Here is a 21,387-nt window from a genome sequence, read left to right as displayed (position 1 = left end):
TTCTAAGAGATATTTGGCTTTGTTGATTTCCGACAATATAAAGACAAAGCTTTAACAGATTTGCATGGTCCTACAAAAAGTGCAAATAAAGCTGGCAATACACATTAGATTAATGGTGGCCAACCTTCCTGATTTTGGCAGCACTGGATGGCCATCTAATGTGTATGGGAGGCCCCCAATGGCAGATGGCAGGTTAGAGAAGGCTCGGGAAGTTGGATTTCAACATACCCAACCCTTTTGTTACCAGGAGATAAGCTGCTGCCAGATGTGTCCCCTCCCTCCATTCAGAACACGGGCCATACATGAATATGCATGGGGATCGGAAGAGAAAGCTGTTGGCCGAACAAGTGTACAGCTGACAGCTATCTGAAATGTCCAGCTTAAGCCTAATCTAAATCATTTAACCATCGAAAACATTGGGGGGAATTTATCATTCCTCCCACACAACTTTTGTGGCATAAAAATAAAGTTGCAAACACCATGTTTGGGACCTTTTAAATGCCACTTGAGACAAATATTGGACTAGTGGGCCCAACACTTTTATCTTTATTTGCAGCAGTGTTACGGAGCTAATGAAGAAGACCTGTAGATTTCATTCTGTCACATGGACTACCGGAAGGTGCACCTAAAATGCAGATCTTTGATAAATCTTCCCATTTGTTTCTTTGCAGTGTTGCTTTTTCCAAGTATAATAATGAAAATCACTTTATTCCTAAAATTTCCAACATACTACTTTTGAACAACATGTTCACCACTACAGCTTACCACAAAGATCTCTGCTCAACAAGTTATCAAAATCGGGACCACAACTTATCCCTTCCACACATCTCAGCGTCAATACCTCCCTACTCATAATCTCCAGTTCTCACAAGACCTTCTTCTCTGACCTCCTCATATCGTGATTTCCAATATTTCTCCTGCCCAACCATCTAACCTACAATAACCCTGTCTGTACTGCACAACTACTGTATATAACCAGCTTCTATCCTCACATACTGAATGATTTAAAATGTCTGCCAACAACCCCTCCTAGAACGTGAGCAGGACTGATTGTCTCCACTTGCAGAGCTGCCTAGGTGGGTGAGCGGACAAGGCTTCTCTACACACTATGCTCTGGTACTTGCATATACCACACATTGTTGAGTTTTCCTGTCAGGCTGCTCAGCCATGATGGCATATCATAGTCAGCATCACATTATTACCATCTATTGTAAAGCAGTGTATTGTGTAGCAAGGCCGCGCACCCTCACCAGCCGAGTGGTGGCTACCAGTCCTACTCACATTCTAGGACAAGTTGCTTGTGGCCATTTTAAATCATTCCAAGAGAACCCCTTTAAAGAGAACATGTCACTATGATAATGCTAGTTAAGTTACAGACACCAAGGTATAGAACAGGAGGAGCTGAGCAGATTGATATATAGTTTTATGGGAAAAGATACAGTAAAACCTGTAATTTACGGTAATTATTTAAATTCCCACTTATTCTGGGCTTTGAAGTCATGGAGGTGGTCTTATCAGTGATTGACAGCATTCTCTGTATACACAGTCATAGAGGGAAGGCTGTCAATCACTGATAGGACCTCCTCCTTGTCTTCAAAGCCCAGAATAAGCAGAGATTGAAATGAATAAATTACAAGTTTTACTTAATCTTTCCCATAAAACTATATATCAATCAGCCATTTGGAGAGAAAGAGAGATTGGAGGGCATCAATAATAATGTGATTATGCCACATAGTGAGTGACTATATACTAATTAATAGTCAACCTGTTGGTATATATTCTGTCACGAGGGTGTCAAGAGCCAGGTCTGACTCCGTTATACCCGGGGTCAGGAAGTCGCAGTGGGTGGCTGCGCACTCTATGTCTAAAGATCACACTTCTTCTTAATGATAGCTTTCTGTGTTTGCCTTGCAATCCTTTTTGTCTCACTCAGGGATCCGTAGCTTCTTCTCCTCAGCTGTTTCTTGTCCGGCACTCCCAACCTCCTTATATTCCCATCTCCCACTTCTCTGGTTGCCAGATATAGAGCTTCCTGCCTGGACTTCTATACTGACCCACTGGAGCTGTGTAGCTGTGATTCCTGGTTGTTGTTCCAGAGCGTTACCCTCCGGATCCCTGTTGGGTTTTTGTTGTCCGCTGTTGTCGCCCACCTGGGATTATATGTTTTGTCTGTATTGTCTGTCCGATCCTTGGCGTTTCCCTTTAGTGTTAGTGGTGCGGACTAGTGTTCCCACCGCCCTATTCACTACCTAGGGCTCATCTTAGGGAAAGCCAGGGTTTAGGCACGCGATCGGCGTATGGGTGAGAAACCCGTCTAGGGACATCAGGGCAGTCAGGTGCCAGCTTCAAGGTGAGTTAGGGGTCACCACCTTTCCCTCTCCCTTGGACAGGGCCTTCCCTTTTCCCTCCCTTTGCGTCACGTATGTGATCGGCACGCCGGTCGTGATATATTCAATCGGTACCAATACTTTATAGACACTCACAATATACACTCACCTAAAGAATTATTAGGAACACCATACTAATACGGTGTTGGACCCCCTTTTGCCTTCCGAACTGCCTTAATTCTACATGGCATTGATTCCACAAGGTGCTGATAGCATTCTTTAGAAATGTTGGCCCATATTGATAGGTTAGCATCTTGCAGTTGATGGAGATTTGAGGGATGCACATCCAGGGCACGAAGCTCCCGTTCCACCACATCCCAAAGATGCTCTATTGGGTTGAGATCTGGTGACTGTGGGGGCCATTTTAGTACAGTGAACTCATTGTCATGTTCAAGAAACCAATTCGAAATGATTTGAGCTTTGTGACATGGTGCATTATCCTGCTGGAAGTAGCCATCAGAGGATGGATACATGTTCTCATTCTGTTTACGCCAAATTCGGACTCTACCATTTGAATGTCTCAACAGAAATCGAGACTCATCAGACCAGGCAACATTTTTCCAGTCTTCAACATGGCCTCTATACTGCCATGACCAACTTAACTCGCACCTACTGTGTCCTTCTCCCATACCATGTAGATTGTAAGCCCTCACGGGCAAGGCCCTCTCTCCTTCTGAACCTGTTTGTAACTTGTCTTGTTTATGATTAGTGCAATTGTCTGTATTATGTATGTGCACCGCTTATCATATGTACAGCGCTATGGAATGAATGGCGCTTTAATAATAAATAATAATAATAATAATAACAGTCCAATTTTGGTGAGCTTGTGCAAATTGTAGCCTCTTTTTCCTATTTGTAGTGGAGATGAGTGGTACCCGGTGGGGTCTTCTGCTGTTGTAGCCCATCCGCCTCAAGGTTGTGCGTGTTGTGGCTTCACAAATGCTTTGCTGCATACTTCGGTTGTAACAAGTGGTTATTTCAGTCAACGTTGCTCTTCTATCAGCTTGAATCAGTCGGCCCATTCTCCTCTGACCTCTAGCATCCACAAGGCATTTTTGCCCACAGGACTGCCGCATACTGGATGTTTTTCCCTTTTCACACCATTCTTTGTAAACCCTAGAAATGGTTGTGCGTGAAAATCCCAGTAACTGAGCAGATTGTGAAATACTCAGACCGGCCCGTCTGGCACCAACAACCATGCCACGCTCAAAATTGCTTAAATCACCTTTCTTTCCGATTCTGACATTCAGTTTGGAGTTCAGGAGATTGTCTTGACCAGGAGCACACCCCTAAATGCATTGAAGCAACTGCCATGTGATTGGTTGACTAGATAATTGCATTAATGAGAAATAGAACAGGTGTTCCTAATAATTCTTTAGGTGAGTGTATATGGCATATGGTATGTCAATTTTGGGTGGAAGGTTATGTTAAAGGCACAAAAACAGGCAATTTGGATAGATGCAACAAGCGTCTACAGGCGCATAGTTAAACATTTGGATAATATACAGCCCCGTTCAGATGAGCCTTTATTTTCAGGGTATTGATTACTGTACACATCAGAAGCCCATTAGAGGGGGTAAAAGTCACTCAACAAATGAAGATGTGATAAGACACCAAGTTGCGCGAGTGTCTAGTTCCATATGTTTCCTATAGATCGTGTCTGCGTGATGTCTACTAAAGTGATGTTTCCTCCATTAGTTCTGACTTTGAAATAAAACGGTAGCTCAAAAAGACTTGGATGTCCTTTTTTGACATTAAGTCTTGACTGCGCTTATATCCACATTACTTATCTAGATAAAATCGGACAATGTAACAGCTATGGGCATTAATAGTAACGTTACCCTTTTGATGTTTCAGAGTCCATGTAGCCGGCACTGGTATGTATCAGGCACTTGGATGTGTTATAGCGGTCCCTGCAGGCCTCGCTGTATCGGCCTCTCATGTATCAGGCACTTGGATGTGTTACAGCGGTCTCTGCAGGCCTCGCTGTATCGGCCTCTCATGAATCAGGCACTTGGATGTGTTACAGCGTTTCTGCGGACCTCTCTGTATCAGCATCTCACGTGGCGTCCCATGTGGTGCTGAGTTCATCGGTTGGTACTTGCGCTTAGGTGTCGGTGTGCCGATTGGAGTAGTGGAGAGCTCCTGGTTTCACTGATCAGTATATTTAGCAATTATAGATGCGGTACATCTCGCTATACTGTCTCCCAATTTCCAAACGCGTTTCGGAGCTAAACTTGCTCCTTCATCAGTGGTGGACAATATACCATTCTTTGGCTCCTTTTATAGGCAGACATTAATTGCGAGTGATACGTATCACCTTGGTGGATAGTAACACTTGGAATGGATTCATAGCATCGCAAACTGGATATCGTAATCCTCATCTGTTTATTTCTAAACAGCTATTCACATGATGCGTTCTTGATATTTAGATTCATTAAAATTATTCTAGCATGAATCCATATGTATTTGTGTATACCCTAATAAAATCTAAATCTCTCTAAATTAAAACATACAACATGATAATATCATGATAAAATCAATCTACGGTAAATAATATCTTATCCTGGTATTAATGATTTTGCGCAGATCATATCAGCATCCCAGGTTAGACAAAAGGGAGGGAGATAGATGAGGATGGAGTACATCCATCCTCATTAGAGTCATTGCAAATTTCTTGCATATTGATACAATCTAAATGTAGCAAACGCATTTGCGTCTTATATATATTATTGTATAAAACAACTTCAATAGACCACATAGTGAAAACTATTGCTATCTTGTTGTTTCTTTAATCCTATTTCATGTTACAATATGATTGACAGATTGATAAACCTCATCTTCATCTTATTCAATGAACACATACTATTTTCTGTTTTCAAACTGTAAGTGATGTGAACAGTGTGGATGGGAGTGATATGGATATATATATATATATATATATATATATGTGTGTATCAATCAGTGTAGATTGCACTGCATTTCGTGGTGACAGGTCCTCTTTAAATACACTCAAAATAATAACACTTATAATAGAGGGACGGATAATAAGCTATCAAAACTCAGGGAAACAAGGGATTGAATCAACCTACAACCATTGTTGAAACATTTATGACCTATTCACAGGATAGGTAACAGATATTGGGTCACAGTGTTCAATTGCTGGGACCCCATCGATCATATTAATGGGAATCCCTGAGTTTCCTTTGTGAATGCAGTGGTGGTGCACATGTGTAACCAGCGTCAGTGATGGCCAGTTCGCATTGTTCGCCCGCGAACACATGCGAGCTGCCATCTTTTCTCACAAGTCCGGCAAGGCACAGGTAATCCCTTACTATTAAAATCAGGGGAACAGTGCAAAATGTATTTCTTTGGTATATACATATAAGAATATTAACTACATTAGCATTTCCTGAAGGAAATACATAGGGGATCATTTATTATACTGAAATACACCTAAATTAGGCGTATTTCAGGCGCAGATGGCGGCACAACGGTTAGGCTACTTTCACACTTGCGGCAGAGTGATCCGTCAAGCAGTTCTGTCACATGCAAACGGACAGCATTTGTAGACGGATCCGGATGCGGATCCGTCTTATAAATTCATTGCAAGAACAGATCCGTCTCTCCGGATGTCATCCGGAGAAACAGATCCGTTATATATTTTTTTCACATTTTTACCGGTCTGCGCATACGCATCCGGCATTGTGGTATTTTTAATGCCGGATCCGGCACGAATACATTTCAATGTAAATTAATGCCGGATCCAGCATTCCGGCAGCTGATCCGGAAATTTGGACGGAGATAATACCGCAGCATGCTTTTTATTTTTAAACATAAATTCATTAAGAAGGACAAATCCAATCGACTCCAAAAATACATCAGCGCTGAGAGCTTTGAAACATAGTTTAACAGAGTCTGTACGTTAAGCGCTAAAGGCTGTATTAATCGCAGAATACTGGTGAAGAATAAAATACTGGAAATCTGATAGATTTAAAAAAAAACATAGCACACCCCCTCAGTGCAAAGAGCTTCAAAACACAGTTTGAACGGAGTCTGTACGTTAAGCAGTTTGGGTTGTATTAATTGCAGAATTCTGCCATTCATTTCTATGGCGGAGTTTTAAAAATGTATAATTTAACGTACATTTATTAAAAACAATTAAAAAAATAAAAACAATAGATCTACTCCAAAAGTACATACTGTAGCACACCTCTCAGTGTCGAGGGCTTTGAAATGCAGTTTGAATGGAGTTTTATGTTAAGCAATTTGGGCTGTATTCACTGCAGAAAACTGGAGAAGAATGAAACATAAGGCTAGAGTCACATCTATCAGAACGGCCTGCTGGAATTAACTGGATTCGGTGCTGCCGGATGCGAACAGAATGTCCGCCCGCCTCGTTAAAGTATAATGGGGTCTGGCTGACAAGCAGAGAACCTGCCGGACACAAACCGCTGCATCCTCCGTTTACCTGCCGGAACAGGCGGCCAGAACACTTCTACCACACAAGTGAAGGTAGAAGATGAGGAATAACAATGTAGTGCCTTTTCCAGCCCTATAATAAGAACATGAGGAATTTCAATATGGTGCTTATCAAGCATTAGGGGGGCCTCAGGGGGAGTGAACCGTTGATACTGTATAACCTAATGAAAGAAGTCCATCAGAACTGGACACAGATGGAAAACATCTTTACCATATAGATTGATGTGTAAACTAAACCAAAGATGAAAAAGTAACACGGAACAATCATTACAAACGGCATGCAGTTATACTGAAATGCCCAGAATTAGCCTCTTTGACATTTTGAATACTTTTAGGAGCTTTAGCAGTTAAAAAGCTAAAGGTTAGCACATGCTCTTTTTCAACCTCACATTAATGGTTGAAGGCAATATGTAGCACGTTCACTTTGGCATCAAGTCAGCTTGTTCCTCGTCGAGATTTCAGTAATTTAGAGCTGAGAAAGTCATTATTCTCAGCAGAAAAGGAAAATTCAGAGTGACATTGTCATTTCTCCGAAAAACAGAAACAAGGAAAGTTCTGCGAGCCTTTTCTAAGGAACTTCGTGAATTGTTTTTATGTGTGTTTCAAAGACTCCGAATGAATCAATACCTCCACCTGTATCTCAGAAAATAAGAACATGGCACAAAAGCAAGATTTAGATGCAAATCACTCTTCTGGCTGAAGAATGCTGAAATGTCGGTGCCTAGCTGTGGGTGTGGTGGCACAGCTGTGGTCCTTTCCATTAGCTCCAGCCTTTCTGCATGGACACAACACATTTTGGTAAAAACTTTCATGACTATTCTCCTCAAAATGCACTGTATATTTGTAGCTATTTCCTTTAAGAATAATTAACCTTTAGCAGGCTAAAGTTGATGTTTTATGTGTTTTTTTTTATGTTTTAATGCAATATCTGTAATTCACCAACACACTTTCACAAGCTGCTTCTCCAAAGTGATCTAAACCAACTGCAGAGGAGACATGTAGAAATAATGGGGGAGATTTATCAAACTGGTGTAAAGAAGAACGGGCTCAGTTGCCCATAGCAGCCAATCCTATTCCACTTTTCATTTTCCAAAGGAGCTGTGAAAAATGAAAGGTGGAATCTGATTGGTTGCTATGGGCAACTGAGCTGGTTTACCTTTACACCAGTTTAATAAATGTCCCTCAATATTCTTTGAAGACAAAAAAACATTTATTTTTTTCACAGCGGTGAGCATGGGGGACTCTCATTCTGGAGATAGCTGCAGGCCCCAGAGATGGGACCCACAACTATCCTAGAGATATGCCATCAATGTCCCATAGGGGAATACCCCTATAAGTAAACGTATATTACGAAAACTCTTATTTTTTTACTTCTAAACTCATTTTATTTTAGCTACAAGTTAGCTTTAAGCCACAACCAATTAAGTTGACGTATTACCTGACTTTCTTCCACTTTTCATAATGGCATCAGCCATACTTTCAGCGATCCCTGCCAATCTCAATGCCGCTTCTCCTAATATAAGTGCATCTGTATGCATGATACTTGAGTGCTGCATCACTTCATAGATGAGACATAGAATATAGATCCACTGGAAGAAAGAAAAAGAAAGACGGATATTACAAAAAATGTACTTCATTAACCTCCTGATCATGTCTCTGATATATTATCCAAATGAGTGACGTGTATGATGGTTCTGAAGGTTATAAATAAGGACAGCGAGCACATGTAGCCTGTAGGAACTGGATGAGACAATGTGTTGGTCTATCTACAATTCTATTCTTAACGGTCAATTCACACGTCTGCAAAATGGGTCCGCATCCGTTACGCAGTCCCATTCATTTTCAATGGGGCCGGAATGTGCTGTCCGCACTTCCGTTCCACAAAAAAATAGAACATGTCCTATTCTTGTCTGCAATTGCGGACAAGAAAAGGCATTTTCTATGAGAGTTCCGGCGATGTGCGGTCCGCAAAATGCGGAACACACATTGCCAGTGTCCGTGTTTTGCGGATCCGCAAAACACATACGGACGTTTGAATGGACCCTTACAGTAATGATCAACACCGTTTTGTATTGCTCCGCTGTGCCTAAAATCAAAAGAAAGCGGCTTTGCAATAGGTCTTGAATAAAAACTTCCAATCACTTTGTTTCTACAGCTTATATGTAGAATTATGTGTCCTCATGGTAACAGACAAAAACTGTTTATAGGGTTTGATACCGGAATAATGCCATCTTCCATCTTTCCCCTACATCTTGGGTAGTAGGAAACAGATGAAATGGCACAGTGCATTTTTTACATCCCAATCCCTAATAATAAAAACCAGTTCCTTTCACTGGGGCAGTTCATTTTGTAATATTTAGAAAGAAATTTAGTAAGGTCCTCGCCAAGTCAGCTTCACCAATGGGTCTGTTTGTCATCAAAGCTGAACGCTCATGCACATGGCTCTGCCTGATGGTCAGCCTCCCATATTTTTCTCACTCCCATCAATAGAAATGGCTATTCTGACACACAGACGTAGACCAGAAGAGGATAAGCGGTGAGCTTCTTGGATCAGGCATATGGATCTGTGAAAAAACGTCTTTTACTTCATACTGGCTGACAGGGGAACTGGGGAATCCTTTGGTGAGCCCCTACTCCCTCCAGGCCCCGCACAAGTAGAACATGACACAGTACACTAACTGCACTAAAGATCAGTGTACAGCACCTCAACTGGACTATGGCGTACATATAAATAGCTGGGTAAATTATTTAACAAAGTACCCATTTGATTATTATACATGCATTCGGTGGCTCAGATGACTTCTAGGCACAGAATTAGGCTATCCAGGACAGACCAGTCTGTGGCACAGGCTAACCAGCAGGCTACAACTGAAAATAAATGTATGTTGGCGCAGTTTTAAAACTTTGAACACGGGGGTCAGGTAATATTTGCATGTGGCTGTACGGTGAGTCCCTAGAATGAATTTTACTGGTAGGTCCTAGGCGCCCCAGTCCGACACTGAGCCCCACTGGCTTGTACCATTTAGTGTGCTATCCATTTTTAAAAACCAGCACACAGTTGTATTACTAATAGGGAGTTTACACGCGCTCATTCCTGATAATCGGCCTGTCTAAAGGTGCAGCCGATCACCTGATGAATGAGCGCTTTGCTTGTTCATCGGGTGAAACAGTTGTTCATGCAAGCAACTAAATCATCATTTCTGGGCAACTGATCGTGCAGTGACAATGCAGTGCCTAGAAACAGTGGTAGTGGTCGCAATAGCGATCATCCATTCTCATACTGTGGAGGTGATCGCAGCATGTTGTGGCGAAGGAACATTTCCTTCCCGATAACCGGCTGCTCCTCGGAGCGTGTAAGACCTCATTGTTCTCCCCTACAGAAGCATGCAAACTATAAAAACTAGCTTGCAGACTTCCTAAGGTCTTAAGCAGAGCTGAGCACGACAGATCAATATCAAAAACCACACATTAATCAAACCTACCTTGCTATTCATTTCACATTTCTGTACAAATTTGGATCCATCTACTGCAGTTTGCATTCGCTGCACTCCAACTTTGCATTTTTGCCACAGAAACATGATAACATCGATGACAATGTCTTTGTCAGGCTGAACATCCTGGAAAATCAAAAATGTGAATTAAAAAAAAAGTGTAGATTCCAAATAAGTTACAATAAAATATGGTGAAAGCCTGCATTACTGTGTCGCTAAATGATTTTCCAGCATCCTCCATCTCTGAAGGTAACTTATGAGATAGATGATAGACAGACAGATAGGTAGATATGAGGTACACTGTAAGGCCACTTTATTATAGATGGTAACAATGAAAAAGAAATTTGGATCTGCTCACCTCCATACAGGTACGGTGCACGGGATCTGGGCTGGCAACCCAGAACAATGCCGGAAAAACGTGGATAGATCTGGCACTCAAATAAAAACAAATTCCTTTATTGACTCAGAACATAGTAGAAAAATATTAAAACCACTGTCGCTTACGTGTTTCGGGCATACAGGCCATTCCTGATAGCATTCCTCATATGCTGTAAGGAAGGGCTTGTAGGAGACAGTGGTTTTAATATTTTTCTACTATGTTCTGAGTCAATAAAGGAATGCGTTTTTTATTTGAGTACCAGATCTATCCACGTTTTTCCTTTATTATATACGCCCATCTAGTAGCTAATAGCTGGTCTTGGGCTCGTCACATTGATTCACTGGAAATAAAAGTGGCTTTACGCAGTTTAAAAGACAACAGATTGGCAGCTGCATATGCAAATACCCAGACATCACGGCATTCTGTGACATCAAAATGACGGCTCTTATATAAGAACATCAGACACTATTGAAGCTACTCATTCCTTTATAGAATAACGAACTGTGTGGTCAGAGGCTACAGCCGGTATGTTCGGAGGTTCTCCAGCTTCTCCAGGATTCATTATTGAGGACAGAAAGCTAGCTTGATAGGTAGATAAATGGATATCCAAAAAGTAAGAAAGAAGCAGCACCCCAAGATAGGTAAAAAGGGTGGTGGACCCACTTTATAAATCTCAACCGGTTAAAGTGAATAAAGCAAGTTCACCACCCCTTCATCTATTTTGGGGTGCTGTCTCTTTATTACCTTTTGGATATCCATAGACCTACAGCCTACAGTCTTGGAGGAATTGCAACCACATTTCCTCTCTCAGACTGTGCTGCGGCTTTCTTCTGTTTTAGATAAGTAAGTTGATATGAGATAGATAGATAGATAGATAGATAGATAGATAGATAGATAGATAGATAGATAGATAGATAGATAGATAGATAGATAATATGTAGAAATGGTAGCACTGGGAAGCAAAAGAGGAAACAGAGAAAAGAAAGTGCAAGCCAAAGGGGGCTTGACTATATCTCAATAGATAAAAAAGCAAAAAAGGCAGCACACTCCAAAATGCTAAAAAAAATTAACCAAAAGGTCTTTTATTCAGCTATGTGATCGCGATGTTTCAGCTCAACAATAGAGCTTTTCTCTCCCCACTTGAGAAAGACTCTATTGTTGAGCTGAAGCGTCACGATCACTTGGGTGGATAGAAGACCTTTTGATTTCTGTTTATTTGTTTTTTTTTGGAGTGTGCTGCCTTTTTATAGGTAGATAGTAGCTCCAAGTGTTTTTTTTTTCTCTGGGACCTTTGGGGCCCACTATGGTATCAGAGCCTGAGCCCACTGGAGGATCCTCTGGTGGTCTGGTGGGCCACTATGTTGCCGTTTTAATGAACTGATCACATGATACGAGGAAGGTAATAGCAACAAAAGACTAAGGCCCCTTTCACACGAGCGAGTATTCCGCGCGGATGCGATGCGGGAGGTGAACGCATTGCACCCGCACTGAATACTGACCCATTCATTTCTATGGGGCTGTGCACACGAGCGGTGATTTTCACGCATCACTTTTGCGTTGCGTGAAAATCGCAGCATGCTCCTCTTTGTGCGTTTTTCACGTAACGCAGGCCCCATAGAAATGAATGGGGTTGCGTGAAAATCGCAAGCATCCGCAAGCAAGTGCGGATGCGGTGCGATTTTCACGCACGGTTGCTAGGAGACGATCGGGATGGAGACCCTAACCTTATTATTTTCCCTTATAACATGGTTATAAGGGAAAATAATAGCATTCTGAATACAGAATGCTAAGTAAAACAGGGCTGAAGGGGTTAAAAAAAAAAAAATCATTTAACTCACCTTAATCCACTTGCTCGCGATGCCCGTCATCTCCGTCTGACTCTTTTACTGTATAGGACCTGTGGAGAGCATTAACTATAGTTTAAGGACCTGGGATGACGTCACTCCGGTCATCACATGGTACGTCACATGATCTTTTACCATGGTGATTCACCATGGTAAAAGATCATGTGACGTACCATGTGATGACCGGAGTGACGTCATCCCAGGTCCTTAAACTATAGTTAATGCTCTCCACAGGTCCTATACAGTAAAAGAGTCAGACGGAGATGCCGGGCATCGCGAGCAAGTGGATTAAGGTGAGTTAAATGATTTTTTATTTTTTTTAACCCCTCCAGCCCTGTTTTACTTAGCTTTCTGTATTCAGAATGCTATTATTTTCCCTTATAACCATGTTATAAGGGAAAATAATACTATTTACAGAACACCGATCCCAAGCCCGAACTTCTGTGAAGAAGTTCGGGTTTGGGTACCAAACACGCGCGATTTTTCTCACGCGAGTGCAAAACGCATTACAATGTTTTGCACTCGCGCGGAAAAATCGCGGGTGTTCCCGCAACGCACCCGCACATTTTTCCGCAACGCCCGTGTGAAAGAGGCCTTAGAGTTTGAGAGATTTCATTTATGCATAAAAGACTACCCATCTTAGATTAAATCAACAGAGTCAGCATTCAGTATTCAGCCCGGACTGGGCACCTTCTATTCATTATTCAGATCCATATTGATTCATGTGGCTGGGAATTAAGTCACAGCTGAATCAACATAACACAGAACAGTGCTAGGTTACAGGGATGAATGACCAAGCAGTAGCTACAAAAATAAATTAAAGTTATACCTAGAAGTCACAAGAAGGGAAAGTAGAAAGCAAGTTAGAACATAGGGAAACAAGTAATAGACGTAAGAACCCCAATGGCCATGAGGAAAGATACGGAGGGTGGAGTAGAAATGCCATTGCTGTAATTATATGGGTTGTCACTGATCTTTCTGAGACTCGAGAATGTCACATTTTCTTGCTATGCAGAACCATGTAGTAATAAATCATCCAGTATTGTTTGATGCCTGAAACCATTACCCACAACATTCTGAACGTTGGTGACAACCTTCTATGAAAGCTGTAACAGTAAACATACTGGTCTCATTAAGCGTCACCAAAAGGAGGCATAACTCTGACATGGCTGAGAAAAAAGGACAACCCCAGGAATTAGGGCGAAATTGAAGTCAATGGATCCGTGTAGTACTGGCACCTGATCGGCAGGGGTGTTGGGAGTTGGATCCACCGCCAATCAGGTATTTATGCCCTATCGTAAGCATAGGCCATCAATACATAAATCCCTGTCATAATAATTTAAAGAGGACCTTTCAGCAAGATCACCCTATTCAGAGATAATTGAGTTGATTCCATATGAAAATTAAAGGGGTTGTCTCACTTCAGTAAGTGGCATTTATCATGTAGAGAAAGTTAATACAAGGCACTTACTAATGTATTGTTATTATCCATATTGCCTCCTTTTGCTGGCTGGATTCATTTTTCTATCACATTATACACTGCTCGTTTCCATGGTTATAACCACCCTGCAATCCAGCAGTGGTGGTCGTGCTTGCACAATATAGTAAAAAGCACTAGCCTAGGTGTGCTCCCATGGTCCCGGCCTCCAGAGAGGCTGACGCTTTTTCCTATATTGTGCAAGCACGACCACCACTGATAGATTGCAGGGTGGTCTGTAACCATGGAAACGAGCAGTGTATAATGTGATAGAAAAATGAATCCAGCCAGCAAAGGAAGCAATATGGATAATAACAATACATTAGTAAGTGTCTTGTATTAACTTTCTCTACATGATAAATGCAACTTACTGAAGTGAGACAACCCCTTTAAAGCTTCAGTCCACCGAGCGACAGGTCCTAGCCCCTTGGTGCACCTCAACTATCCTGCTTTCCTGTGTTTGTCACTGAGAGAGCCAATCATTATCAATGTCTTCTTGCCTGGCCCTGTAATCCTGTGTATGCGCCATAGAGTCTATTATGCACAGTAATCAAATCAGCAGCAGGGAAACCCAAAAGAGATGAACTGTGCATGCGCCGATTATACTGTTTACAGCACCTCTGCAGGGCCAGGCAGGAAGACAATGATGATGCCCATTAATCAAGGGGAGGGGGTTAGGCAAATGTAGGAAAATAGAGGAGCTAGGCTGCACAGAAGGGCTTGGAATGTTTTCTCTGGAATGACGCAGTAGATTTTCAACATCCAGGTATTGTTTTAATATTGTTTAAATTAATTTATGGTGCTCCCTGGTGTTCTTATGATTCGCTCTTGGAATGTCCACTTTATGGAGGTCTTTTACTAAGCCTGGCGTTTCACATGGATCAGGCTGTGGACCCCCTGCCAACGGCCAGTCTCCTACGCCTGCTCATTTTATGTAAAACTAAAAAACAGCACTTGCAACTAAATTTCTGACTTTTTTTATGCCATTGTAGAACTATGGTAAATGTGTTGCAGGTGGTCACACATGCTCAGTAGCTCAGCCCCACCACCTGGATCCTCTTCTATACAGGCAGAAAAGGGATTCCTGTTATTGTGCAGACAGCTGATAAGAATCATTGCACTACAAGTGTACCTGCAATGTTCACATTACTGGATGGTCCAAGAGAGAATTAAAAGAAACCAATTCTTACTGAAAACTTGTTAACTTGTTCTATTTTGCCAGAACTGACCGAGTAAATTATTACTTCTATGTGGTACGGCCCCTTTAAGTTTATTATTTTAGCCCATAATACACAATACACACATACAACTTAAGAAAATTTGGACTTTCCTGTTCCTTTTAAGGGTACTTTCACACTTGCGGGAGAGGATTCCAGCAGGCAGTTCCGTCGCAATCTGGACACAAACTGAGGCATTTTTCAGGCGGATCCGGATGCGGATCCGTTTACAAATGCATTGAAATACTGTATCCGTCTCTCCGGTGTCATCCGGAAAAACGGATCCGGTATTAATTTTTTTTTTTTGCATTTTTAAAGGTCTGCGCATGCCAGACCCATTTTGCCGGAACACTTAATGCCGGATCCGGCACTAATACACTTCAATGTAAATTAATGCCGGATCCGGCAAGTGATCAGTATTTTTGGTTGGAGAGAAAACTGCAGCATGCTGCGGTATTTTCTCTGTCCAGAAAACGGAAGAGGGGCTGAACTGATGCATCCTGAACGGATTGCTCTCCATTCAGAATGCATTAGGATAAAACTGATCAGTTCTTTTTCGGTATTGAGCTCCTGTGACGGAACTCAATAGCGAAAAACAAAAACGCTAGTGTGAAAGTACCCTAAGCTATTTGATGGATCTATTTTATATTATTCCTAAAAAATAAATGCAGCCTAACAGCGCTCCGTGTCCTCTCACAATAATAATCCCCGTTTACAGTACACAAAGCAGTCCCTGTGATTGATTTATATGCAGACCTAGACAAAACCTGTCAAGTTTCACTGATTTCTTGTCAGTCTTACTGACGGTTTGCAGTGACGCATACGTTAATGGATTATCTATCAGTCACAGCTTTCAATAATTTCTCATTTAAATTTCAAATTCTACCTTTATTGTTAAAGTCCTCAAGCACATATCTGTGTGGCTGGAGATAGGATATATCTGTTATATGTAAGTATGGGGAAGAGACAGTTCTATGGTTACATTGGGCTCATTATTGACTTGAATCAGTGTATAATGTGACATGAAATAACTGGTATGTGGGCAGAACATCAAAGGCTATGGACACCTTTGGCATGAAAGTGGTTACCTTGAGTAAAAAAAGAAGTTGCACTAAGTTTCAGTCTGCAATCTTCATTCATTCCTTTTCAGACATTTAGTTAACACACTGCTCCAACTTGTAGCTGTTTGTGCATGTGCCCTTCTTCTAATACGGCCCCTGTTGGATCTCCTGTCCCCTCTTCCTGACATTGATGCTCCGTGCATAGGATTTGTTTCTCTACATTGATGCAGTCTATGTTTGTGGGTGAGATCACTCCCTAAAGCTCTGGTCTTCTAATGATGGGAAGGTTTTAACAGTCAATGATGGCCAGGGCTGGCTTTTTTGTAGTAGTCAGTTGGGGTGGATGTTAAAGGAGTATTCCCATCTGGGGTATTGAGAGCATACTGCTAGGCAGTGATGGTCAGTTCGCAGTGTTCGCCAGCAAACACATGCGGGCTGCCATCTTTAGTAAGGTAGACTCACCCGTCCGGCGATGCACAGGTAAGCCCTTACCTGTGCCGGGAGCCGGTCTGAAATCAAATGCAGTCACCGGGAGCAGGCAGTTCCGAGAACAGCCCGATGAAGGCCCCCGGCTGCTATTCTCGGAACTGTCTGCTTCCGGTGACTGCATTTGATTTCAGACCGGCTAACGACAAAGGCACAGGTAAGGGCTTACCTGTGCATCGCCGGACGGGTGAGTCTAACCTTACTAAAGATGGCAGCCCGCATGTGTTCGCTGGAGAACTGACTGCGAACTGACCATCACTGCTGCTAGGACCTGCACCAATCCCCAGAATGGGAAACCCAAAGTGCACAGAGAGCACCCGTACATGCCCAGCCAACCTCCCTTCACTACTATGGGAGTTCTGAAAATAGCTGAGCACTGGCTCGGCTATATCTGGCAGTTCCGTAGAGGTGAATGGAGAGGTGATAGTGCTTATGTGGCGCACTCTCCATTAACTTCTATGGGGCTTCCGAAAATAGCTACCGTAAGTGCACTCGCTCCATAAAGGGAATTGTGCGAGTTCAGAGCTGAACCCGGACATATCCCCATTTCACCCAGGCAGCTCTTCCGGCTCCACCTAGCTCAGGGATGCCCAACCTGTGGCCCTCCAGCTGTTGCAAAACTACAACTCTCAGCATGCCCAAACAGCCCACAGCTATCAGCCTACAGCAGGGCATGGTGGGAGTTGTAGTTTTACAACAGCTGGAGGGCCGCAGGTTGAGCATCCCTGACCTAGCTTTACCCTTGTAGAGCCCAGTACGTCACCAGATCTCCAAAAAAAAAAGCCTTTGTCCCGTGCGATTCCTTGCAGGGCAAAGGAGAGCATCAGAGAATAAAATGCTCCAACACTCATAACCAGGGAGGCTGCCTGGGTGAAAATGGGGGTATGTCCGGGTTCAGCTCTGAACCCACACAAACCCTTTAACTGCAGTGAATTTTCAGGGCCTGAGAGGAAAGAAGAGGGTATAAAGTACAAGTAGTAAAACTGTCAGACACAATACCTGGGAAAAGTTGCACACACATGAGTACAATGTCTCTGCCAGCTTGATGTGATCGTCTGGAGATCTGTTATCTACAGGTTCACCTGTTAAATAGAATAGATCAGTCCATCAACAGTGTAATGCCTCATTCACACATCAGTGTTTGGTCAGTGATTTACATCAGTGATTGTGGCCCAAGACCAGGATTGGAGCCTCCACAGATATAAGGTATAAGGGAAAGATCTGCACCTGTTCTGTGTTTAGAGCTGCACCTGGTTTGGGCTCACAATCACTGAAGAAAATCACTGACCAAACACTGATGTGTGAATGAGACATAACATACATAACATAGATAATTGCAGAAATTCCTGAATGCACACATTTTTCAAGATTTACCAATAACTTTTATTGTCTACTTTTACAAAGACTAAGCGTTTTTTGCTAATCTTTTATATATATCTTCCATGTCTTCAGACACAATGCTGTTTCTATACTTCACAAGTATTACAGGCAGTGTTTTTGAATGTTTTTAATGTCCCTTTCATCAGAGTTACATTTGTTTACCGCAGTTGCTATAGAGGTATTTATGGTAAGATGTAATACCAGTTTGGAGTGTGAGGCGCTTTGTATGCAGACACCTTTCTTCTTCATTAAATAGTCACAAACAAAATCAGTAATGTACACAAGGAGAGTCTGCCGATTGCGAACAGTCTTTAATGTTTTAAGATGTTTTAAGATGCTAATCACTATGAAATCTCATGCATATTTTAACTTGTCGGGTTGTCCCCTCAGAAGGGAAAACGCTAATCAATTTGACTGGAAGCGCACACCATGTTTTAATGAGGCATCTTCACCTTCTTAATCTTTTTTTATTTTATTTTTTTACTCAGAAAAAAACTTGTTTAATGCTCATAGTAGAGACAGAGTCTTAGAATGGACTAAAACACTTTCGAAAATATCTAAAAGGGTTAAAAGTGTAAGTATTTTGAGTCAAACAGAAGCAAACGGTGAATATATTAGGTAAGGTGATGCTTTCGACTTGAAAAACTTTGGTTTCCTTTATAAGGGTGCCATCTGGTGGGAACATTCAGTAATGTTAATGCATCTCTAATACAAATGATGAAAATACATATATTTTTAGATAAAAGTTGCTATTATTTTAAATTCATTTTTTAACAGTATGTGCATGGTATGAGCTCAAATGACACTTGCTGTAAGCAACATCGCTGTAGATCTTAAAACGATTAAAAAATTAGGTTCCCACTTTACCTACCTTGTAATCCAATAATTCCAAGATAGTCGGGTAAGTCTGCTATATGATTTTGCTTCATGCTAACTTGTACATTGTGCTTATGTTTTTTCCCTGACAACAAAGGTTCAGCAGCGATAAGGATGCTAAGATCCATTTCTTCTTTCTTCCACTTTGCACTTTCCGTGGCCTAGAATTCATATTGCTATATTAGAGTTTTTACTTGCATTCATTTCAACAACCCAAAAACGATAAAAACATAAATAAAAGTGTGCATACGAGTGCAACAGTTGTGAGCAGGCAACTGTATAACGGGAGACATCTAGATGTGCGCAACTAAGCTATAAGGGAATTAGCCCCATAGCAATACATTGAGTAATACAGCATGTACCCTAAGTCACGCCAAAGCTGCACTGACTACAAACACGTGACTCAGGTCATGAAACCCGCACCGAGGATCGCATGGCAAAAGTACTATTTAGCTCAGGCCTAAGTAGAAAGCAACAAGCAAGCAAGGAAAGCTTCTGTGGCAAAAAAAGGCGCTGTTAAAAAAAGAAAATGTCCTGCAAGATAAAAATCGAATGCAATGATCTAGTGAGAAAGTCTTGTCAACTGAATTTTCTTTGTGACATTACGATATACAGTATTTGGGAGAGTTAGGATATATTCTTTTTTTTTCCCAACAGCAATTTTTTTTTGTTTTTGATACATTTTAAAGTTATAGTTATTTTCATTCATGTGAAAAATATATATTCATAAACAAAACTTTTACATCTGTTTCATTGGTTTGTTAGTTATGAATTTGAATAGATAATAAAAAGGGGTTGGACATGCCGATATGGTAGTGAAATTGGTTTTGAATATATAAATATACATATAAAATAAACATGTACTTCAACATTATTTATCATAACTATGTAGCATTTTGAGTATGTGTGTGTGTCTACATCTACTGACACATGTATCTATATATTTTTATATATTTATATAATCATCTTAGATTATCCACATATGCGGGGTTAGGATATATTCAGATGCAGCAGATATGTTGAAAAAACATTCTGCAACTGCCCCATTCATCCAAGTACTTTCCACCAACACAAACATATTCAGATTTTGAGTTGCAGAAATTTCTACACCAAATCTGTTGTGTGTGAATACACCCTTGAAGGGCAACTTCAGAGGATTTGCACCTATGACACTGGCTGACCTGTTACATGTGCACTTGGCAGCTGAAGACAACTGTGTTGGTCCCATGTTCATATGGGCCCGGATTACTGAGAAGGATGTTTTAATGTATGCGAATGAGCTTCTAGGATGGGGGCGTTGCCGTTACACCTAGAGGCTCAGCTCTCTCTGCAACTGCCACACTCACTGCACATTGACATTAGAAGTCAAGGTCAGGTGTGATGACGTTTTCACTGCCTGGTCCTGTCAATCAAAGTGCAAAGGACATGGCAGTTGCATTGAGAGCTCAGCCTCTAAGAGCAACAGCAATGCCCCCATTGCTCCTAGAGGCTCATTTACATATATTAAATATTTTTCTCAGTAATGCGGGCACATATGAACATGGGACCAACACAGATGCCTTCTGCTCTCAACCGCACATGTAACAGATCAGCCAGTGTCATAGGTACAAATCTGCTGAGAGATGCCCTTTAAAGCTATGCTGGTGTCCAATATAACTCTACTTATGGAAGCATGGCCAGAGAATAATACTGGAAATGCCTGCTGCGACTTTTATTGGGCAGTGACTGAAGTGAGTAATGTGTGTGCCAGTTTCCATCTTACTGCACTTTTTATATCCCAAGCATTTTTTATTTTATACTGTATGATCTGTTACACTTTTTCCTTCTTTTTGGTGGTTTCCATACCAATGTATGAAATATGGAAACACATTTGTGAAACGTTTCGCAATAGGGATCAAAATGCTTTAAAGCTGTAACGTACTCACCCCGCCTTGCTACTGTCCCTTGCTGTCAGTCCTGCTGTGAGAATAGTGGCCGGCCTGGCATGGAGGTTGGGTGGCATTCAGTGAGACTGGCCGCTCCTCTGATCACAGAGCTGAGCTAATCATCCAGAGAGTGTCTACCATCCAGCCAATCAGAGTGCATAGGTGCTCCCTATGAAATCTCACCGTAATGGCTACAGTGCCAGATATTGGTGTATTTTCCCCTAACCTGCTTGTGTTTTTCTTGCGGATTGTATTACAGTGCTTTGACATCCTCTGCCCTCGTTCCTTGGATTATCCCCTCTGTACTGTGTTGAAGGGTCCATTCACACATCCGTATGTGTTTTGCGGATCCACAGATCCGCAAAACACGGACACCGACAAT

The 21,387-nt window shown here is 41.7% G+C and overlaps 1 protein-coding gene across 1 annotated transcript in view; it reads right to left on the bottom strand.

Annotated features, from left to right (window-relative positions):
- Window positions 1-21,387, bottom strand: part of CFAP54 (cilia and flagella associated protein 54) — a 405,582-nt gene that overhangs the window by 333,896 nt on the left and 50,299 nt on the right. The window contains exons 12-15 of the mRNA XM_040408225.1: window positions 19,076-19,241; window positions 17,824-17,906; window positions 10,352-10,486; window positions 8,308-8,458 (exon numbers count right to left, since the gene is read on the bottom strand). Coding sequence (XP_040264159.1) covers window positions 8,308-8,458; window positions 10,352-10,486; window positions 17,824-17,906; window positions 19,076-19,241 — 535 coding nt within the window. The remainder of the gene's footprint in view (window positions 1-8,307; window positions 8,459-10,351; window positions 10,487-17,823; window positions 17,907-19,075; window positions 19,242-21,387) is intronic.

Source organism: Bufo bufo, chromosome 1 (genome assembly GCF_905171765.1).
Source record: "Bufo bufo chromosome 1, aBufBuf1.1, whole genome shotgun sequence".
Lineage (NCBI taxonomy): Eukaryota > Metazoa > Chordata > Amphibia > Anura > Bufonidae > Bufo > Bufo bufo.
Note: the sequence above shows the minus strand (reverse complement) of the source record. Positions and strands in the feature narration are given on the sequence as shown.